Source organism: Pleurodeles waltl, chromosome 5, assembly GCF_031143425.1.
Source record: "Pleurodeles waltl isolate 20211129_DDA chromosome 5, aPleWal1.hap1.20221129, whole genome shotgun sequence".
In the NCBI taxonomy this organism is placed as follows: Eukaryota; Metazoa; Chordata; class Amphibia; order Caudata; family Salamandridae; genus Pleurodeles; species Pleurodeles waltl.
Window position 1 is genome coordinate 773,688,800 of NC_090444.1, and position 22,748 is coordinate 773,711,547.

Sequence of the window (22,748 nt, forward strand, 5' to 3'; positions counted from 1 at the left end):
GCCAAAAATTCAACGCACAGCCTGAACCAGAACGACGCAGCCCGATTTCCTGAGTGAGGAATCGGTGCTGCGCCTGCCATGCGACAGAAAATTCGACGCCATACTGCATCGCATTGAGGAACCAAGACTGCGCACCGGAAATCGATGCAAAGCCCCTTTCAGCGTAGAAAGAAACCACGCACACCCTATTTTTCCACGCATCTCCGCATCTGCGGTCTCCATGAGAGTTATTTTTTACGTAACCCAGGTACTTTGTGCTAACAAGAGACAACTGTTGATTTCTAAGATTTAAGACTCTTTTTAATATTGCAAAAGTGATATCTCAACTTGTGCTTATTGAATCTTTATCGTTTTGACCCTAATTTAACCAGATAAATATCCAATATTTTTCTAAACCTGTGGGGTGTATTTTTGTGGTGTTTTCACTGTGTTATCCTATGATTTATTGCACAGATACTTTACACATTGCCTTCTAAGTTAAGTCTTACTGCTCAGTGTGAAGCTAACAGGAGGTGGGCATAGGATAATTTGGATTGTGTGTGACTTACCCTGACTAAGATTGTGGTCCACATTTGGACAAAGGTGAAGACCTCTGCCAACTAGAGACCCCATTTCTAACACTTCGGAACAGAAAATTATCTTTACCTGTGTAAGAGGAGTCAGAGGGCATGTTTCCTCCGGAGTAGTTGCCTGTCTGAAAGTGACCAAGTCCCCCCTAATTCCTGAAGGGTAGAAGGTGTTGGATTCCCAATAGGAAGTTGCTCCTCTTCCTCTGTGGATATAACTTCGGGAAGAACACTGGGAGAAACTATGGCTCGGTGCACGACCTCTGTAGTGCCCGGCCCTGTTAGAAAGGCCTTTGTTGAACACTTTCTTGATGGAAGTTTGGGTTTTGTCCAGCCAGAGAATTGGCAACATATTACCCCAGATCTTTTACAAACAGATCTCTGAAAAGCAGGCCGTTAGCTAACGGACCTGTCTCTGAAGTCACCAGATCGGCCAATTTTAGATCAATTTGCATTTAGAGCAATTTGCACCTTTCAGACCAAATGTGAAAATTAGCTTTCCAATAGTACACCTGTTCTGCTGGGCCCATCCTAAAAGGACATACAGATCCACAGCAGCTTCCTTGGCCTGAACAGCCATCTCCAAAATTTTGGTGAGGGACCCTGATAGATCAAACAATTTATCCAGACGCCCGCACCAACTGCAGTCAATCCCTTTTTTGGATCTTTGGCATGCTTCTTGATGACAATTGCCAAATTAGGGTTAGAGGGTCCAGGACACTCAGAATGCAGTGAAACATGTAGTTCTCTTTCGAACACTTTTCCGGAGATTAACCTGAATGTAACCAGCCACCTCGGGGCAGGGAACCCAGTTGGTAGAATGTGGATGGACCATGACGTCAGGATTAAAATCCAGATTTTGATAGCAAGGTTTCACTGAAGCGTTTGACACATTGTGGGTTTTACATCTGAGAGTCTTCTGCAGAAGGTTCCGGGCCCTAAAAGGATCCTGAAGGGCCTGGCACTGCTGATGTGCCATGCTTGTGATCCAATGAGATGGAGTTGGGTAACTGGTCCATGGTTTCAGCATATCACCACCCCAATTACTTTCCATGGGATCCTGTGACCTGATCTCAAAGGTAGAAGGGATCCCCAGTGAGCTAGCACCCAGCTCTCTCCTGCCATAGCATACCATAACTCCCTGTTAACAGAATTCTGCCCTGAGGTGTCCAGTGCCTCAATATTTCTTTCTTACACTTGGTACCAATAATAGTAATCATTATACTCTCCGAAGGAGTCATCCTCATGAAGTAACTGAGCCACAGTGGTGCAAAGTACCCGATATGCCTCCACACAGAGTGGTTCAAACAGCCAAAAACATTTAACCAGGAAGGGGTGGATCAGCCCCAGCAGGTGAAGAACTGGCAGTTAACAACACTGCCTACCCAGCCAAAGAAGGGGTGGAACAAGCCACTTGTGCACCCCTAGGACAGAGCCCTTAAATGTTTATGCAGCTCCATTGGGCGTAGGGGGAGAATGAGGCTCAAAATGCCCCATCTCGCTCACTCGATGTGTGTACTTTCTCAAGTTTGCTGAGTCGGGCGTAGTACAATGCATGCAGTTAAACACACCTGCGCGGTGCTCCTCATAGGAAGAGGATTACTCCTCAGGTGCAATGGATCCTCGCAGCTCCCCGCTCTCGCTCGACTGTGGGGATCAGAAAACCCCATGCTAAACGCCCACAGGCGAAACTCATAAACACATGTCAGTTATGAGACCAGATTACATATACACAGTAACAAGTCATATGGAAGAAAAAAGCTAAATTTTCTTGTTGCTGTGCAGCAGCAAAAAAGTAAGTACTAAGGACTCCTAGGGATTTATAGGGGCTGATGGGGCCTGACTGGTGGAGCTGTATGGAGGGCAGAAAAAGCGATTCAAAGGAAATAAAGTTTTTGTGTTCAAACCTTTTGATTGGCTGCTGTGCTTTGAGTAGTAAAGTAAGAGAAGCTTAATTTGACACCTCTGGTCCTGACATAAAATTGGTGGATCGGGATGAACATGTTCAGCGACTGCATGTGCAGAATAAAGACTGTGGATGGGCTAGGCTAAATGAAGTTAGACAAAATGTGAATTTAATTTTAAGTACAGAATCTGATACACCTTTAATTCATGCAATAACTTTTTATTGTTTTTAGTTCTTTCCAACATGCAGCTGTAGCTGTCTGTCAGAGGCCTCATGTGACCATAAAATCAGTGGTTAATTTGTAAATAAAAAAAGTACTGGTGCTCAGAGCTTTCCTCTGAAACTTGCAGCAGCTGCAATTAAATCTGCAAGCACAAAATACTGAGGCAGCATAATCCTAAAGCCATCTTGGGCCTCCTTAATCCATTTACGGCCACTCCCTGCCCCTTCAGCTCACTCTTGCTGCTTTCTCCCTTTGGAATGCTTTTCCGTCTTTCTCTTCCTCCATATTTCCCATAAGTGTCTTTTTCTTGCAGTAAATGTCTGATGCAAAAAAATAAGTGCCAGCCCCCAATATGGGGGCTAGTGCCCCCCACTGGCAACCACCAATTCAAATTAAGCACTGAATATAATATTATACAACTGAAAACATACACAGACAGAATAGGCTTTTGGTCAGCCCCCATCAGCCAAGAGGTGTTTGCATTGGCTGATGACAGGCCATTCTAAAATGCGCTGTGGGTTGGATTTGCCTCCTTGTTTATTTACTTCAGTATTGGAAATTTCTTAGGTTCACATGCTTGAATCATTCCCAGTCGAGATGGGAGCCCTGTACCTTACAATAGCAATGTAATGTAAAACACAATGTATCAAGGCCCGTAGGCCTTCACTTTTGTAGGTTATCTAAGTCTATTTAGAAAAGAGGCCAGATATAGAGCTCAGCCAATCAGGCTGCATCTCCCTCTAGAACACTCCTGTGAAAAAGCTCTATTCCCTCAGATTTTGTTACGCATGTCGTGCTAGGGAGTCTCCACTGAGCTCTGCTTAGTCACACCTTTTCAGAGTCATTTATGAGAATTCTTTTCCACTGAATCTTACTTCTAGCAGTTAGAGTCTCCTGAACCATATATTGGTCTGGTGAATAACTGTTCTTTTTACTTCATCCACTATGTCAGACAAGGAGAAAAACAGTCTCTTCAGAGCCTGTAAGACCTATGGCAAGAAAAGGCTTAATTTTGAAGATCCACACAAAAACTGAATATATTGCCTCTACCTAGTCCATTCAGCGAAGGACTGCAAGGTATGCAGAACATTTTCTAACAAGACTCTCAAGGACAGAGACTGCAGACTTGCAGTTAATGCTGGCAATTTATCAGCAGCGGTTTCCACCTACTACTGCTACTATTGTTCCTCAACAGGCACCTATACCACTAAGGTCACCAGTACCACCGCCTTCCACACCTGCTCAAACAGGATTATCTCTGCCTGAGATGTCCACACATATGTCTCAGACTGTCCGTTGCAAGATCCATCAACCTCTGGTGATGATAGAGAAGATGGGAAGTTGCCAGATGCCACTATGGAATAGGATGATTATCTAATTCCCACACCCTCACCTCCTTCTGTTCTGGTGGTTTCACCACCAGGGGAAATCTGTGGTTTTCATAATTTGTTGTAGAGAGACGCAAAACAATTTGCACTGCCTATGCAGACAAAGAGGATGGACTGTTTTCTTAATCACTTTAAGGAACCCTACCAGAAAAGTGTAAAATCCCTGTCCATAGTCGCTTATATATGGAATGAAGGCCTAAAGGTTATGAGGGACACGGCCGTTACTGCTGTCCTGCCCCGCCTAGACGAGAAATATAAGGCACCATAAGACTTCCCAGTATGTCTGACGGGACATCCCAAACTGGACTCTGTAATTACGCAGGCAGCTCAACGCTGGTCCAAGAAACCTTATGTGCCAATCTCTGCACCTCCTGGTAAGAAGGGGAGGAGACTTGATAACATTGGAAATAGTTTCTCCCTGCCTATTACAGGCAGGTACGACAGGCAATTATGGGCGGACATCGCTCTTTACTTGGACCAGCTACCAGAGGATGCCAAGGTAGAGACAAAGAAAGTCCTACAGGAAGGGGAAAGAACCTTTGCAGAGATTATTGCTGTGCAATGGACTTTGCTACTACTGCTTTTAGACAATTGGCAGGAGTCACCATTCTTAGAAGGCAGAGTTGGCTTCATGCAACTTTATTCAGACTGGAAGTGCAAAACAAGTTTCTAGATCTAACTTTTGATGGCGAAACCCTTTTTGGTAAGCATATTGATGATGCCCTGCAGGCTATAAAGACCGATACGGACATGGCCAAATCTCTTGGAACCCTTCAATTTAAGAAGCAACCCTTTCGGGGTGCCAGAGGGCAGTATAGCTATCCAGCTTTCTCCGCTGCTTATCAGTCCTTTCGTCCTCAGGACGGCAAGGAGAGGACGCAGGCCATAGACAATGACTTTATACAGGCGCCGTTTTCTGATCGTTCCTCCAATCCAAAAATAGGAGGAAAGATATTGCATTATTTTCACTGATGACAGGACAACACTTTGGATCAATGGGTACTAAACTTTATCCACTTTAGCCATACTCTGGAGTTCCTGCAATTTCCACCACACACTCAGAAGCACTTATATCGCCTCAAAAGATGAGTTTTAACAATGCTTAAAAGGATCAATAGAAAAAGTTCCTGTTTCAGACAGAAAGAGGGGGGTTTTTACTCACATTTCCTTCTCGTCCACAAGAAATGGAAAGAATGGCGTTCAATCTTGGGCCTAACGGAGCTGAACATAAATCGCAAGAAGCGGTAATTCGTATGATTACTCTAACCGATATTCTCTTGCTTCTAGATTCAGGAGATTATATGTCCACTCTCGCACTCCAGGACGCATAATTCCACATCCTGATCCATACGTCCCACAGAAAGTACCCCAGGTTTATTGTAGCCAGAAATCACTTCCAATTCAAAGTTTTCTCATTCAACCTCTAATCAGCCCCCACGATTTTCACCAAATGTTTAGCTCCGGTTGCAGCATTCCTGAGAAAGCAAAAGCATCAGGTATTCCGACATTTAGATGACTGGCTGATCAAGGCAAAGTCCAAGGCATGGACACAGATATCAACAGCGGCCTGTACACAGCTATTCGGGGAATTGGGTCTCACTGTCAACGACAAGAAGTCAACCTTTTAATCCTCAAAAAAGATTAACTTTCTGTGTGCTGTCCTTGACATGTCACTCAACAAAGCTGCTCCTAGAAGCAAAAACTGATCACCTTAGCCAAATTGGTCCAAAGAAGAAAATCTCTTTCTGTTCTCCTCTTGAAATCCCTGTTAGGGATGATGTCTTCCTGTATCCCTCTCATTCCATTCTGCCGTCTCAAGATGCGACCCCTACAAGAACAATTGGATAGTCAGTGGACGCAGCCTATGGGATCTTTTGACGATACAATCAGAACTATGGAGACTATGGTCACATATCTCTCTTGGTGGACCTAGAGTTCCCACATGTCAGTGGGTATTTCAATCCTCACTCAGCCATCCCCATGGGTGATCGCAACCAATTAATCAATTAGTCAATCTAATTTCTTAAGCGCACTACTCACCCGGTAGGGTCTCAAGGGGGCGGGCGGGGGTTACTGCTCGAAAAGCCATGTCTTGAGGTGCTTTCTGAAGGTTGGAGGTCCTGGGTCTTGCGTAGGTTGGTGGGGAGGGAGTTCCAGATTTTGGTGGCGAGGTGGGAGAAGGATTAGCCCCCGGAGGTGGTGCGTTGGATGTGGGGGACTGTAGTGAGGTCGGCGGAGTGGAGCTGTCGAGTTGGTTTGTGGAAGTTGATTCATTCGCTGAGGTAGGCCAGTCCGGTGTTGTGGCAGGTTGTGGAGCCTACTTTCAGGACTTGCAAGTCAGTGGCAGGTGGAAAGCTCATTACAAAACCTACCACATAAATGATCTGGAGCTCAAAGCAGTTTGCCTAGCCCTTCAAGCTTTCCTGCCAAAAATAAAGAGTTTGCCAGTCCTCATACATACGGACAACACTACAACGATGCACTATATCAACAAACAGGGAGGAACCAGATCTCTGCTCTTATCTCAAGAATCGCAGCATATCTGAAACTGGTCCATCATCCACAGAGTGCATCTACGAACAGAACATGTGCAGGGAGAGCAAAATATCATAGCGGACTCTCTCAGTAGGCTGGATCAGAAGGTACTCAACTACGTCTTCTGTCAATGGGGCAAGCCAAACCTGGACCTTGTTGCCTCTCCCCAGAATGCAAAATGCCAATTCTTTGCAAGTTGGGATCGCCATCCGGGCTCTTGGGGGAATGCATTTTCAATGGCATGGTCAGAAATATATGCTTACACTTTTCCTTCCATTCTCCTCATTCCAGGAGCCCCAGCCAAGATCAAGACTGAGCACTATACAGAATCCTTTCTTGCAGTTTAAAGAAGAAAGGGTAATACTACAAGCAAATCCAAAGTTCATACCCAAAGTCCTTTTGGATCTCCACATTAATCAGCCAGTAGTCCTAAAGTCGTACTTTTCAAATCCTTTCACTCCAGCAGAACAGGCCCTTCATTTGTTAGACTTCAAAAGATGTCTCAAATTCTGTCTGGATAAAACCAAAGACTTTAGAAGATCCAATCAACTATTTGTGTCATTCAGCGCCCCTAGGAAAGTCCAACCACTCTCCAAACAAGGGGTTGCTAGATGGATATCTAGCACAGCTAATTACTGTCACAGAGCTGCAGGAAAGCCTCTGCACAGACCATTGCATGCCCATTCAACAAGATCCGTAGCAGCGTCCACTGTGCTATTTGCTGGTGTGCTCATCCAGGACATTTGCAGAGCGGCCACCTGGAAGAGCACCCACACTTATACAAAGCATTGCTGCTTGAAGACAACGCCGTATGGTGATATGGCAGTATGAGAAGCCTTGCTAAGACATATGTTCCCGTAACAGTGAGCTATCATAGTCTCTCTTTCCCTCCATCCCAGTATGTGTTCTGCACATTCCATGCTAATTTTCTTCCTTTAACAGTGTACTGTTTTTCAATATTGTATGTTAGTATATGGTTATTAACGAGTCTCTGTTATCTAAAGTTCTGGTGCACTCTCATATGAATGGATTTAGTTGATTATCATATGAATATTAAACATACAATGTGCTTCACTGCTTCTTGCTACTCTGATTCAAGCATGTGAATCTATGAAATTTCTATTACTGGAGTAAGTAAATAAGTGACTTACCTGTAACTGTAGATCTCCAGTATTGGAATCTTTCATTGATTCACATGCGACTCAACCTCCTCCCCAGTGAAACTCACCGTTATCTATATTTATAATAATGTATTCCTTCTTTTTTCACTCGTTCTCTAGCACTAGTACCTAAGAAAATTTGAGGGAATTGAGTTTCTCACAGGAGTGTTCTAGAGGGAAACACAGCTTGATTTGCTGAGCTCTATCTTTGGTCTCTTTTCCAAATAGACTTAGCCTACAAAAGTGAAGGCCTACGGGCCTTGATATATCAAGTTTTACATTACATTGCTATTGTAAGGTACTGGGGACTCCCATCTGGATGACAGGAATGATTCAAGCATGTGAATCTATGAAAGATTCCAGTACTGGAAAACTACAGTTACAGGTAAGTGACGTATTTTCTTATGCACACAGCCTGCCAACCTTACGTGACAAGTTTCTCAAAGCACTTCTTCTGCAGTTGCATTGGTTTTCAGACGGGTTCACCTTCAGTGTTGGGCACCAACAAATAATTCCACCAAATAATTCAACACCTCAAGTTAATGAACCGCTGCATGTAGCTGGGTACCTTCCACCAGGGCCTCCATGGGCATTTTGGAACATGATATGACGGCCCATGTCCTGCTCCTTTGTCTTCACATAACTTAGGGGGTCATTACGACCCTGGCGGACGGCGGAGAAGCAGCGGTAAGACTGCCAACATGCTGGCGGTCTTTTTTTTGGAATTATGACCATGGTGGTTACCGCCATGGTCATCTGCCGCTTCTCCGTTCCGCCCGCTGGGCTGGAGACCAGGGTCTCCAGCCCGGCGGTCGTCACTATACCGCCGGCAGTATTTGGACCCGACTTACCGCCATGGATTTCCCGCAGTTGGAACCGACATGAAATCCATGGCGGTAAGCACTATCAGTGCCAGGGAATTCCTTACCTGGCACTGATAGGGGTCTCCGCCACGCCCCACCCCGACTCCCTCCCCTACAGGCCCCACCACCCCTGCCACCCTCCAAAGGTGGCAGGACCCCCCCCTCCCCACCCCGACCCCAACATCACATCACTCATGCACACACGACACGCACGCAGGCACCACCAACACACATAAACGCACACACACCGACATACATGCAAACATCCACTCACACAGTCAGACACGCACACCCACATTCAAACATACACGCACACAACCATGCAGACATATCTACAGACATACACGCACTCATTCCCATACTCACGACACCCCTGCAAGCATACAGGCACTCAGACATCCCCACTACATACACACACGCACACCCCATGCACGCACACAACACACAAGACCCACCAACCCCCCTCCCCTCCCCTCACGGACGATCGACTTACCTGGTCCGGCGATCCTCCGGGAGGGTACGGGAGCCATGGGGGCTGCTCCGCCGACAACACACCGTCATCAGAACACCGCCACGCCGAATCACAGGACGTGATTCGGTGGGCGGTGTTCTGTTGACGTGGCGGTGGAGGTGGAGCAACCTCCACTTCCCCGCCGCCCACCAGTATGGCTGTTGGTGGCTCTCCATCCGAAAAAGGACGGAGAGCTGCCAACAGTCATAATACGCCTAGCGGAAAACCGCCACCACTGGCGGTCTTCAGCACGGCGGTCCCTCGGCGGTCTTGACAAAAGACCACCGAGGTCAAAATGACCCCCATAGTGTCTAGTTTCTTATTTGTATGCCATCTGAGGTTAAAGCTACGATTTTCTTGTTAATCTAACTCATAATTTATGACTTCTTGGTTATTAACCTTTGTCTGCATCCTTACGCAGATTGCGTTTTTTGGTGTGTTTATTTTCTAATAAGCAGTTTTCTCCAAAAATGTATAATTTTCTTATGGAACCGTGCTAACCAAAATGGTTTACTCATACGCTGGAAGATTTTTTTTTTGCCTCCTTGTTGCCAATTATCAGTGGTCATTTTAGGTTTGGGGTTAGTCAAGACGTTTTGATTTTACCAAAATTATATCAATGAAATATACGTATACAGGTTTTTAGCCAGTCCTTTTCATCCATTGGTCTGTTGTTGATATTTCCTTCACATTTTATTTCCACCCACTACAGCAATACAGCATGGGGCTATGGGTTGGCCCATTTCAGCCATGGGCTAACTTCACTGTGAGTAACATCATTCTGTTCTTTCATCAAAGAGCCCAGCCACACACAGTTGTTCCCTTCAATACTAGGGGCTACTATGGCAAAGGGTGCTTTGTGAGGCCAACAAAATATTTTAGATTTTAGCCGATGTTTACTTTTTTTTATATTGACGAAAGTCCAACTCTTTCTCAAAAATAACATTTTACAAAAATCATGACAAAACAAGACAAGTACTGACAAAGCCCAAAAGTTGGCAGCCAGTGTCAGACGTATTGGCTTTGCCAAAGTTTGTTCTGGAGACAGCGCTGGCTGTCTCTCCAGCTTAATATTTAAAAAATCATAATAAAATACACACGTATGCATACATAAAAGAGCTTTTGGTCTACCCGCATTAGCCACTGGCTTATTCCTCCATTGGAAGCCTTGCTTTACGAGTTATGTCATTTTTCCTGATCACAGGTGCACAGCGCCTGAAAAGAAGTACGCATTTTTCGCATTTTTCTTGGGAAACGTATGCATGACATCTTTTGTGGGTGACATTTTTATTTTTAAACTTTTGATTTCTATTCCATATGCTTACAAAAACAAATAAAAAAAGACATGCTCATCAGTAGTAGACGTATTGCCTTTCCCAAAGCTTGATGAGTAGATGCCGTTGAAGTGAAGTTTGAATGTGTGTACCTGTGAGGCTTCCTGGCAGCTGTGAGCTAATCAAGGCAGGTGTGCTTAGCGTTAGCCAAGAATTTTGATTTTACTAAAATTACATCTGCATACTTATTTATAAGGTAATTCAGCCTACACACTTCATGCATTTGTCGTTTCTGTTATTTATTTCACATTTTTCTGCTGCCCATTAGGGCAAAGGGTCATCCCACTAAAGCCAGTGGCTTCCTTCACTGTGAGCGATATCGTGCTGCCCTTTTACAAGGAGAACAACCGCACACCAAGTCATTCAAGTTGGTGTCAGGGGCTACTATGGCAATGTATGCTTTTTTATACTAATTCTTTTTTGTTTTTAGCCATTTTTCCCTGATGGCAAGGGCTCAGCAGCTCCTTCAACAATAAGATTTTACATAAGGCGTGGCAAACATTGACAAAGCCAGAAGGCTGGTGCCGAACACCAGATCTGTTGGTGCTGACAATGGTTGTTCAGCTTTGCAAACAGACTTGTGAACAACTAAATGTAATGTTATTTTTTTTTTTTTTTCATTTAGTGGGCAGGCAAAGTTTCTAAATCTTTTTTTCCCCATGCAACGGAGAAACATCAGTGTCACTCCTCAACAAGGGCAATGAAAATTCCTTAAAAGCTTTAAGTGTATAAATACTGATGCAGGATGAAAAGGGATACATAATTTTGAAAATAACATTGGTCATAAACGATTGTTTTTTATTACTATACACAATAGGCAGATATGAACTGGGAATTGTTTACCTGAGTTTGCTTTCTTTACAGAGAAAACAAGCTTGAATTTCAAAGATGAAATTTGTGCTCATCACCAGTAATTGCACACAATACATACAGTGATTGCTGAGCTTCTGTTGATACTAACCTCAACTTCAGGGCTCACATCACAAACGAGATAAGGCTTCCTACCAGCCCCTGTTCAGCCTAGTGAAGCTCTTTCTAGTGGAAGCAGCTTAGGAACCACCATTCATGACTGGTTCTTTTCTGTCTCAGTGGATGTACCACTTTGCTGGCTGGTTGTCTTCCTAGCGGTCCACCCGACTCAACTTCAGGCATCTACTCTGCGGAGCAACCCTCATCAAAGGTCTTCACAGGTTTGACCAGATCACACCAATCATCTGATAGGTTCACTGGCTCCTGCTTCCCAAATAAATCCTATACAAGATCTGCTGTACCATCAGCAAGGCATTCAACTATGACACCCAGTCATGCATGATGGCCAAAATTAAGACTTCTATTGGCACTTGCACAGCACATGACTGCACTGACATTACGAGACTGTTTACTCTGCAATGTAAGGAGGAGAAACTGAGATACCAAGCACTCTCCTGCTTTGCTTCTAGGATCTGAAGCTAACCCAATTCACATCATTAAGGGACAATCCATTCTGTTCTTTAACAAAAACCTAGAAACCCATAGAACTGCCCAGATGCCTGATTATCACAGAAATGTTCCCACACCACTCCACTCCACTTTGATTCTTGTTAACCTAAGCAGACCCTTATCCAACGTGTTTCACAGCTCCATTCTTTATGAATGGCAGACTACAAATTTCAAGCTATTAAAACATAGATACTGGTACTTGGTGCTTTGTTTATGACCAGAGTGAGAATTCAGACAACGTAGAACTGTAAGTGCAAGTACCATTTCGTTCTACATCATAGGATCCCCAATGATAGTCATAAATATAAAATTGAGAAGCACACATTTCCCTTGTAGTCAATACTGACAATTTAAGGTAAAATCTCTAATTTAGAATACAGGCTGAGACAAAATGAGCCTTAACCGAAAAGGTTCCTTAATGCTACCTGACCAACCATAGAGTCGGCTTTGAGTCTTCATCTCAACAGTTGTGTCAAGTGAAGGCACGGACTGATCTACATGTAGCAGACTTACGGATCTCAGTAAGGGCAACGTCTCCTAACCAAGCAGCTTTAGCTGCTTCACCTCTTGTGGCACAGGCTTTTAGTCCAACAGGCAAATGATTCTTAGCTTGCTGATAACAACAGACTACCAGGACACTGTCCATTTAGTTATGAACTGTTTAGTAAACAGCATGCCCATACAAAGAGGTCAATAACTGACTAGTGTGTAGACTCACGTAAGTCTTTGGTTCTTTCTAAATCAACCTTTATCACTCGTCTAACATCTAATGAATGTAAAGTGCTTCCTGATAGGGTAGAAGTTTTTTTAACTAAAAATACTGGTAGAGTGATATATTGAATAATATGAAAATAAGATACATCTGTGGGAGGAAAATGGGTGTGTTCTTACAACTACTCTATTGTGATGAAACACAGTATGTAGGTCAACTGCAGATAGAAGTAACAGCTCACTAACTCTTCTAAGAGAGGTGAGTGCAACCAGAAACGCTCCCTTCCAGGAAAGCTGCTGCAGTGATACCTTGTGGATCTACTTAAAAAGTGGAGCCATTAATTTAGATAACACTAAATTAAGTTCCCATAGAGGAGAAAGCTGTGATCAAGGTGAATAGATTTTCTTCAGTCCTTTACTACTGGAATCAGGTAAAACAATCTTTGATCTGGCCTGTTTCTGAAAGCAGTGACAGCAGCTAAAACCACTTTTAAAAGAGAATATTGTAACTATGATTTTACCAGATGCATTAGTTAAGGATAAAATAAGTTTTCATAGCATTAAATGGTATCATGGCTGTTCTACAAACACCAGATGACAAATCGTTTCCATTTGAAACTGTAGGACACTCTTGTGGAAGGTCATTTTGCTTTAATAATAAGGTTCATAGATTCCTGAGGTAAACCTAGATGTCCATATTCCAAGCCCTAAGGAGCCAGGCTGTCAAATTCAGTTATTGAACTTGGTATGGACCTCCCTCTGCATCTTCGATAATAGATTCAGCCTGCTCTGCAGTTTCTTTTGTGGGTCTATTGATAGATGAAAAGGTTTTAGGAATCACCACAGCAATGGGCCATTCGCGGGTAACAAAAAACATTTTAGAAGTGCAGAACCTCAATTCCATCATTGGTGTTGGATTTAGTAGGGATGATCGAAAACTCTACAGAAATTTATTGGCCTAGTTTATCAAAAGGGCATTGCCCATTGATCCTGGTTCCCCCACTCATGATGTATAGCTTCAGCATTTTGAGTTTTGACTTGTCACAACAAAATCTATAGAAAAGACTCAGTTTAATCAGTACTGTTGGAACTAGTGGCGACAGTGGAAAATGGTACAGAAATTTGTTTGACTAGTTCATGAAAAATGGCACCATCAATTAATCTTGGTTCCCACACTAATGCAAAGCTTCAGCATTTTGCATTTCACTTGTTGTGAAGAGATCTATAGAAGGATATCCACAGTCTTGGAAAACATCTTCTAGCACATTGTTGGTTATTTCCCATTAATATTATTTTATGTAATATCTGCTTAACAAGTCTTCCTGACAGTTCTGTAGACCTGGGATATCCATACCTTGAGTAATTAGATCCCTTGCCATAGGCCAGTGCCAGATTGCTTGGGGCTCTAGGGATAGAGTTCTCGGCTTGGTACCACCCTGTTTGTTTAAATAATACACTATGTTCATATTGCCTGTTTGAACCAACAGACTTTTTGTTTTGAACAATGGTTGAAGTGCCTTCAAGAGGCGCAGCTTTCAGTTCCAGTATATTTACATCGTACAATTTCTATTTCTTTGAACACAAAACCCTGTGTTGTCATAGCCTGCAAGTGGTTTTAGCATCCCAGCAGAGATACATTGGTCACTGTGGTTTGAAAAGGTAGGCTCTGATGAAAGGAGTCCCTTTCTGGTTATCTGTTATCTTGCACCACCACCTTGACTGACTCTTTGGCCTGTGGTGTTTGTAGCAATTTGGCTTCCCAGCTGCTGTGGTCTTAAATCCATTGTTTTTCCACACATTGTTGGAGATGCCACATGAAAAGACATGCACTGGGTACTATATAAATGCACAATACCATTGTTTCCGGATTAGATTATTACTGACACCCGCTGGGAGATAGAGTCTGCAATAGGAGCCATCCCTTCTTCAAAACCTTACAATGGTAAACACTTTGGGGGTCATTCTGACCCCGGCCGGCGGCGGAAGCCGCCGGCCTGGCTGGAACCGCCAGAATACCGCTGCGCGGTCAAAAGACCGCCGCGGGTATTCTGGGTTTCCCGCTGGGCTGGCGGGCGACCGCCAGAAGGCCGCCCGCCAGCCCAGCGGGAAACACCCTTCCATGAGGATGCCGGCTCCGAATGGAGCCGGCGGAGTGGAAGGGGTGCGACGGGTGCAGTTGCACCTGTCGCGATTTTCAGTGTCTGCATGGCGCCTAGATAGTTTAGATTCTGAACCATAATTGATACTGATATTGCATGGTCAACATGCAGACCTAACCATTGAAAAATGAACATAGTGGTGTTGAAATCCCTTTAGGATGTTAAAGCAATGGAGCTTTTATTAGACAGCTGTCTAGGTCTGGCTATAAATAAAACCTTTTTCTACTTAAGTGTGTGGCCATAACTGCGATGCACTTTGAAAATGACCTTGTACAGGCTTTAGTCTCAAAGGAAGCATTCTGAAGTGATAATGAGCTTTTTCCACAGTGAATCCAAGGTATTTTCAGTGCTTTCATAATGTTTGGATATTATAATAGGTGTCTTGCATATCTGCTGAACACATCCAGTCTCCTTTCATGAGTTGAGGATAAATCTGGTTTAAGGCCAACAACTTAAATTTTTGTTTTCTGATGTACTTGTTGACCTGCTTCAAATTCAAGATGGAATTAAATCATTTTTAGACCTTTCTTGGAAACCGAAAAATAGTTAGAATAGTTGGAATATCTTTCCCACAGTGTCTCGGTGTAGGACTTTTGTTTGCTTGTGTTTGAAGGAGAGATGTTACCTCCTTTCTTAGCACACAAAAGCTTATCTTTTGGTGTACTTTTTGGTGGGATAATTGGTGGAGGTGATTTGAATTTAATTTTGTATGCTTTTTTAATTATTAGTAAACCTCACATATCTCCTGAAATTCTTTTCCACTCTTCCAGTTGTTTCGATACACTCCCTCCCATTAGAGTGAGCAACAGAGGACTGAAAGTGGGGTACCCATAGTTTTGACTGTTGTTTAGATATCCCAGATGAAGAGAAGCGCTAATGTTGTTGTCATCTTCCTCTTCCTGATCGTCTCTGAAATGGTCCCTGTTGCTGGTGCTGCTGTTGTTGCTGATCATATGGAGGATAGGCACATGGACGGGGATAGAACCCACTCCCTGTCCTAATATCAGTAGTCTTGCCTTTGATAATGTGATCTGAAAATTTTAGTTTTTTCTTTGAGACTCATCGCCTTTAATGTCTCTGCATCTTTACTCAATACTCTGCATCTCGTCATATGTGCGGGCGCCAAATAAAACTGACACAGAGACAAGGAAATTCATTATTTTCATTTCAGTGTCAGGCTTCAATGATGCTAGCCCCACTCTTGATGCCCTTTGCAGAGAGCTGCACAGAAGTGTGTAACAGTTAAATATGTAGCATCTATAGCTGCTCTTATTATCTGGTTGCTCACCAAATGATCTTCCTGAATGACTTTTAGGAAACATGTCTGCGTTCTTGCTGTAGATGTTCACAGAAGACGACAGTGACTCTCTTAATGACCTGTCAAATCTGCTCAACAAAGCAGTGTCTTTAGCAGTTTTTAGAGTAACTGCCACTGTGCCTCAAACTTTATGCGCTGCCGCATCTGTGGTCTTACTCTTGCAGTCTGGAGAACTTAGACTTTAGAGCAGATGGATGTTTCTTTTGCATTGCTGACATAATAACAAGTCAGGCTGAAGTGTTTCAATGAATACAGAAACTGCTGACTGCAGTGTTTCCAGTTGTATATAAAAATGTGTTTGCGCTCCTTATTAATACATCTTGAAAAATATTATTATCCTACATTGAGATTGTGCACATAGGAGAAGTTGCTGGTGATGCCGGAGTGTATGTTGACTAGGAATCTGAAGCAAAATGCACCAATGAAGATGGAGAGCTAGACCTTTATCTTTTTTCTCTACTGTCAGATATTACTGAAGAAGGTGTTGTTGGTTCATGAATGGGTGTTGGCAGATAGGTTGGCAATAACTTCGTTCTTATGGGAGACATAACTGTACTCCTTTGACTCAATTACGGCTTTGAAGGAACATCTAATGGTGGTAAAGGATCAGAAATCACCATCTGTAGCATTTTTGCTGAAAAGGGCTAGATGGGAGTTGAAAAAGAAAACACCCTTCTGGTAACTCTGAAGAGGGGGGTATCTCTATGTTTACTTTCTCGATGGCGTGTGACTAGATATTGATAGTTGCTTCACTGACGACAGTAGGTTTCTCGACAGCAGCAATCGAATTTTCAATGTTCTTGAGAGCAGTCTGATCGGCGGCTGAGACAGTAAGACTGGCAAATTCATTGCCATCAGTGGTTCCATTGGCTAGATCTTTCTTGCCGTCCAGCTTTTCAACGAGGAGCATGTTGGCTGAAGCGTGCCTAAACGTTGAGCGATGCTCCAGTGACTGAGGACTATGATGCATGATGGTGATGATGTCTATGTCACCTTTTTTTTTAAAGTCTCCCCTCCTTGGAGTCTTTCCATGGTGAATGCATAGGTTCAGTAGAGGACTTGCCACCTACCTTCTGCATCTCCTTCTCTCCTTTCCTGCTTTTTAATCCTTCGTGTGCCCCTTCAGGCAGATGCCTTCCCTGTCTTTCAGGGTTCAGCTAGACATTTTCTGACAGAACCCACTTGACTTCACTGACTATGTAGGTGAAAAAGACATTACACAGACAGAGTGGGAAATAGTGGCAACCTTCTTCCCACAGGAATGTCCCTTCAAAAAATGAAGTCATTGTGAGAAAAAATTACTTCACAACATAGGAAAACAGGTGCTGTTGATGAGGATCTGTGAGGGATGTTGAATGAAGTATAAATAAATGGTATTGAAGTGAAAAATCTCAGAAATTTGGTAGAAAATCTCATAGAAGAGTTCTAGGATCCAGTCAACATGAACTCTGGCTGTGAGTCAATGTATAACAATCCAGGGTAGCCTCAAGTGGCAAGGAAATTTAGGGGGTGCGGGGGGCTCAAACTGGGAAGCAACGGGAGGGAAAGACGGCAAAAAAAAAAAAACGAGCCTTCGCTCCAGGCCGCCTGCTATCTGAAAGAAATGGGAATGTGTGCAGTGGTAATCAGCAAAGGAAAGGCTGCTTGGGAGCCAGTATTGGCTTTAATTGGTGCATTTTGAAGCTTCATAGTGACAGGGGTGTTATTTTGAGAGGTACTGTAAGCTTGTTGCCAGTTCTGCAATGTGTCCTTTTGTTGGAAGCCTATTAAGCAAGTTTGCACTAGGTACACTCTGATTGCTGTTTCTAAAATGAGACTTCTGAAAGTATTGTAACCATTTAAATCCTGCTTCTTTTGGCACATTTTGCTGCGGTCAGTCTTATACGGTTCGAAGGCTATGTGTAATTAACTAACGATATACATATGCACAGTGCTTTCTAAAAATCGACATGTCACACTATTCCCCTTAACATCGATCAAAATTAAAATATCAGTGACCCTCAGATTAGAGACAGACATCTGAAGTGATCACTACTATAAGAATGCATTTCCGACCTGTCAGTTTAGCTTGCATGTACTTTTCATTTACGGTGTGCAGTATACTTAGGTGAATGGTAACAAAATAGTTACAGAATAGTTTGTTCTTTTTAACCATGTCTCTAACCCCACCCTCATTGTACTGATGATTACAAACTAGAACCCATACTGTTGTATGGTCTTTGACAGCTGCATAATATTTTGTGTTCCGTTTGTTTTTGTAGATGGGACTTTGTGTGGAATGCAAGACCATGGTTCCAATGAACACACCAACTTGTATTGTATGTGAGGCACCTCTGTTTCAGCAGATGCAGCCACAAGCCAGTATCACTTTAAAGGTAATGAGCTCTGTAAAACATGGCATGGTAATAAAGGAAGTGAGATGTGGGTATAGTGAATACAATTGTTTCATCTAGGTAGCAGTGCTTATTCCCTTTTCTTTTGGTCTCATGCCCATGCCCAACACCTGACTCAGTATCACTGACTGCAGGGTGAGGGATTCCCAGAGGCCAGTGAAACAAGCATTGGCAAAGCCAGTAGGTTTTGCCTTTGTCTTTTTTTCTATTAAACTGGCTGAAAAAAAATTGAAAATGTTATAATACTGTTTGTTTTATATTTTGTTTTAAATAAACATTATTATAATATTTTTGTAATATTTGTAAGTCAGATAGACAAAAAGACAAAGGCGAAACCTACTGGCATGTAGCTTAAAAGAAAGAAGACGGCATGTGGAACAGAAGACAGCAAGACGGGAGAGAAGACAGCAGTGAAGACAGAAGATAGCATGGGGTAAAGAAGAAATTAGACTGCGAAGATGGCATGCGAGAATGAAGAAAGAAGATAGCGAAGAAAGAAAACAGAAAATGGGACCAAAGACAGAAGATGACAGTGTAAATAGAAGATAGCATGCAGTAAAGAAGAAAGAAGATAGCGAAGACAGAAAACGGTATGCAGAAAGAAAAAAGAAGACAGGTGGCAATGAAGAAAGAAGACAGGAGAAGGCATTGAAGAAAGAAGACGGCAGGCAGTAAGAAAAAAGAAAACAGCAACGAAGAAAGAAGACAAAGAAGACTGCAGTGAAGAAAGAAGATGGCATGCAGGAAAAAAAAAGAAGTACCTTCAGCGTCGTAGCAGGCGGAAGGACACTGGCCAGTGTCCAATGGGAACTGACCGGAAGGAGTACTTGGTCCACAGACAACTCCACGGCAAGATCGGCGAAGAAGGCAAAGACAATGACAGGAAGTGACATGAAGACGACGTGCTGGCCAATCCGAAGCGCGTAAATCATATTGAAGTTGGAGTAAGCCATTGGTAAGTTCAGGTAAGTAAGATGCTGGTTCTAAGCCCATTTTAAGTTCGTTTAATCACAAAAGATTTCGCAAGCATGTGCGCAAGCACACATGCAGGCGAAACCTAAAAAACGAAAAGGGTTGTGGTATCCGCAGCAGGGTTCTGTAGGGTGGCTGCGTCATTCAGGGGGTTGACATATAATCGATCACTTTGGACCTGGCCCTGCCCTCACCCTGCAATTAGCTTACAATGTTGGGCTGAAGGTCCTCAGGGTGCATCCCTAATCATACCCTCTTTATAGAGCACATTGCCGTGGACGTTTTTTTTTTTTTCCTTGTTTTTTTTACGAAATAAGATTCCACAAAAAAAGTGTGAAGACAACTGTAATACCTCAGCAGAACAGTTTGTTGCATGGGGCCCTTTAAAGTCTCTAGTGAAATAGAAGCACAGGGAAGAATATGTTTGAAAGACAAGAAGAACCAAAACAATGTATATTACAAGTTTGCTATGAAATGCCAACAGGATTTTTCAAATGAGTAAAATTAAATCAGTTTAAATTGCAATGCTGTGAACACTAGATGCGTGTTTACTATAGAAGAGTAAACGCTGTACACTTAATGGAGGCAGCAGTATGGAGCAGGGGTTGCCAGTTCTCTCCACGTATCCAAAAGTCCATGTTTATTGTCTTGGGTTTTAAATAAACAAATTAGTGTAACCTTAATTTGTAGTCTTTGTGTGGTTCATTTGTCTCATTTTAACTAACACGCTTTCCCCAATTTGCTCCTGATTGAATTTTTCAATATTATTTACAGTTATTATCAAGACCCAAAACTTGGTGGGTCAAGACACTACTGGTTACAGTGTAAGAACCTTAACAGAACACCCCCACAGCCCTCCCGCTTGCCATGTTCACTGAAGATTGTAGGATAAAGTGAGGACACACCACTTTAATTAATCATCAAAACTTGGCAACTAGTAGCATGTATGTTCCACGGACCCTGCCTGTTAGGTTTCATGGATGTCGAGTGTCAGACTTGCCAGTTTAAGCCATCAACCCCACATCCTGGTCACAACTGAACTAACACGCTTGACGATTGCTTGTAAAAGGAACTCCCAGGACAGCATGGGCGTAGGAAGTGTGGGGGATTTATCCCCCCAGATTTTGGAGTCGAGGGGACACGGGGGACAAGCGTTGGGGGACGCAGGGGACAAATCATATCTTCTCCACACTTTCACTGTTTGCAGGGCTATTGGACCGTTAAAACATTATCTGTGATGACCCTGCTTTTGAAAAGATAACCTGCCTTCAGTCCGATTTAAAAGGCATGTATTCACGTGTCCGAGGACAAATTCCTGAGGTCAGATGTAGGTCTTTCTTTCAGGTTTGTGGCAGGCTTCCCATTTAGCACTAATGGCTGGCTATTGTTATGACAATGGTCAGCCCGAGCAGGCACAGCATGTGGTGCGCTGTATCGTATCCTGGCCTAAGGGCACAGCAGGGAGTCCTCTGCTGCTGCTGCTGCTTCTGAGAAGCACAGTTCACACCCCCTGGCAAAGGGAAATGCTCTTATTCCCAGAGTGGGTAGCTAACCCTACATTCATGGTGGTCAGGGAAGGCATTTTTTATGCAACCCACTGCAAGTACAGAAATAAATAGGAAAGCAAACCCGTTCCTTACCTGTTTATTGTAGATTTGCCACTTAATGGAAGTGCATTGCTAGCAGTTGCCCTGAGCAATGTGTTTGCTGTGCCTTAAGCCTTTCAATTACTTTAGCCCAGCAAGAGGCCCCCAGGGAAGCTTTTTCGGATTTATCAAATAGATAAAATGTTTCATCATGCACTCCTTTTTGGGGAAAAAGGTGCTTTCAAACCAAACAAGTGAAACAGAAATTGTTATGGCCTGTAGTTTAATAGTTAAAAAATCACTCTGATTTAAGTGCTTTCTGCTTTGGTGTGTTGACATGGTCAGACTGGACTGTAGGCAACCTGGCAGCGCCAGAGGGGCAGGTTGGACAGGTCAATGTGTGGGTGTTTGGATGTTTGTGGGACAGATTATGGGCTGTGGGTTGGTTTGTACTGTTGATTTCCCTGATATTACCACTGTTAGAAATGGGGTCTTTGGTTGACAGTCAGGTTACCCCCTGTTCAAGCAAGGACCCTCACTCTAGTCAGGGTAAAAGAGAATGACCTTCAGCTAACCCCTGCTTACCCCCTTGGTAGCTTGGCAGAGGAGTAGGCTTAACTTCAGAGTGCTAGGTGTAAAGTATTTGTACCAACACACACAGTAACTTAATGAAAACACTACAAAATGACACAACACCAGTTTAGAAAAATAGTAAATATTTATCTTAACAAAACAAGACCAAAACGACAAAAATCCAACATACACAAGTCAAGTTATGATTTTTTAAAGATTAAACTGAAAAATAGCGCTTAGAAACACAAAATGCTTCAATGAGGTGTTGACACAGCGTCGTGACGGAGTCATTCCCAACAAGTCGACACCAGCGGCGCCAGACACGGAGTCGCATAGACCCCCAAGTACAGTACCTGTGGTGAAGAGTGAAAACAAGTCGATGTGCGAAGTCGAGGATCACGGTGTCTGTGCGAAACGTTGAATTCGCGCACTTCGAGCGGCGTCGGTCACGACGTGGTGCGGCGACTTCCACAGAGTCGCGGACTTCAGCGGGGCTGCAGTGGCGTCGGGCCTGCGAAGGTTGTCGCATTCCAGTCAAGATCACGGAGTCGGTTGCAGGCTGCGTCACCGGATTCAGCAGCAGCGTCGGTCCGAAGTCAATTTCCTTGGATTTCCACCAGCTTTCCTTTCAAGGGCCCAGGGACTGGATAGGGCACCACTTGTCAGAGCAGGAGTCTCTCCAGAGACTCCAGGTGCTGGCAGAGAGAAGTCTTTGCTGTCCCTGAAACTTCAAACAACAGGAGGCAAGCTCTAAATCAAGCCCTTGGAGACTTCTTCACAAGATAGAAGGCACACAAAGTCCAGTCTTTGCCCTCTTACTCTGGCAGAAGCAGCAACTGCAGGATAGCTCCACAAAGCACAGTCACAGGCAGGACAGCACTTCTCAGCTCTTCTCCCGGCAGAGGTTCCTCTTGTTTCCAGAAGTGTTTTAAAGCCTGTGGTTTTGGGTGCCATTCTTATACCCAATTTCCCATTTGAAGTAGGTCTACTTAAAAGTAAAGTCTCTTTTGAATGTGAAATCCTGCCTTGCCCAGGCCAGGCCCCAGACACTCACCAGGGGGTCGGAGACTG

The 22,748-nt window shown here is 43.6% G+C and overlaps 1 protein-coding gene across 3 annotated transcripts in view; it reads left to right on the forward strand.

Moving 5' to 3' along the window:
• DZANK1 (double zinc ribbon and ankyrin repeat domains 1) overlaps positions 1 to 22,748 on the forward strand; it is a 741,684-nt gene that overhangs the window by 285,562 nt on the left and 433,374 nt on the right. For all 3 annotated transcript variants that reach the window (XM_069234738.1, XM_069234737.1, XM_069234736.1), the window contains one exon: positions 18,415 to 18,528. In XM_069234738.1, the coding sequence (XP_069090839.1) occupies positions 18,415 to 18,528 (114 nt within the window). The remainder of the gene's footprint in view (positions 1 to 18,414; positions 18,529 to 22,748) is intronic.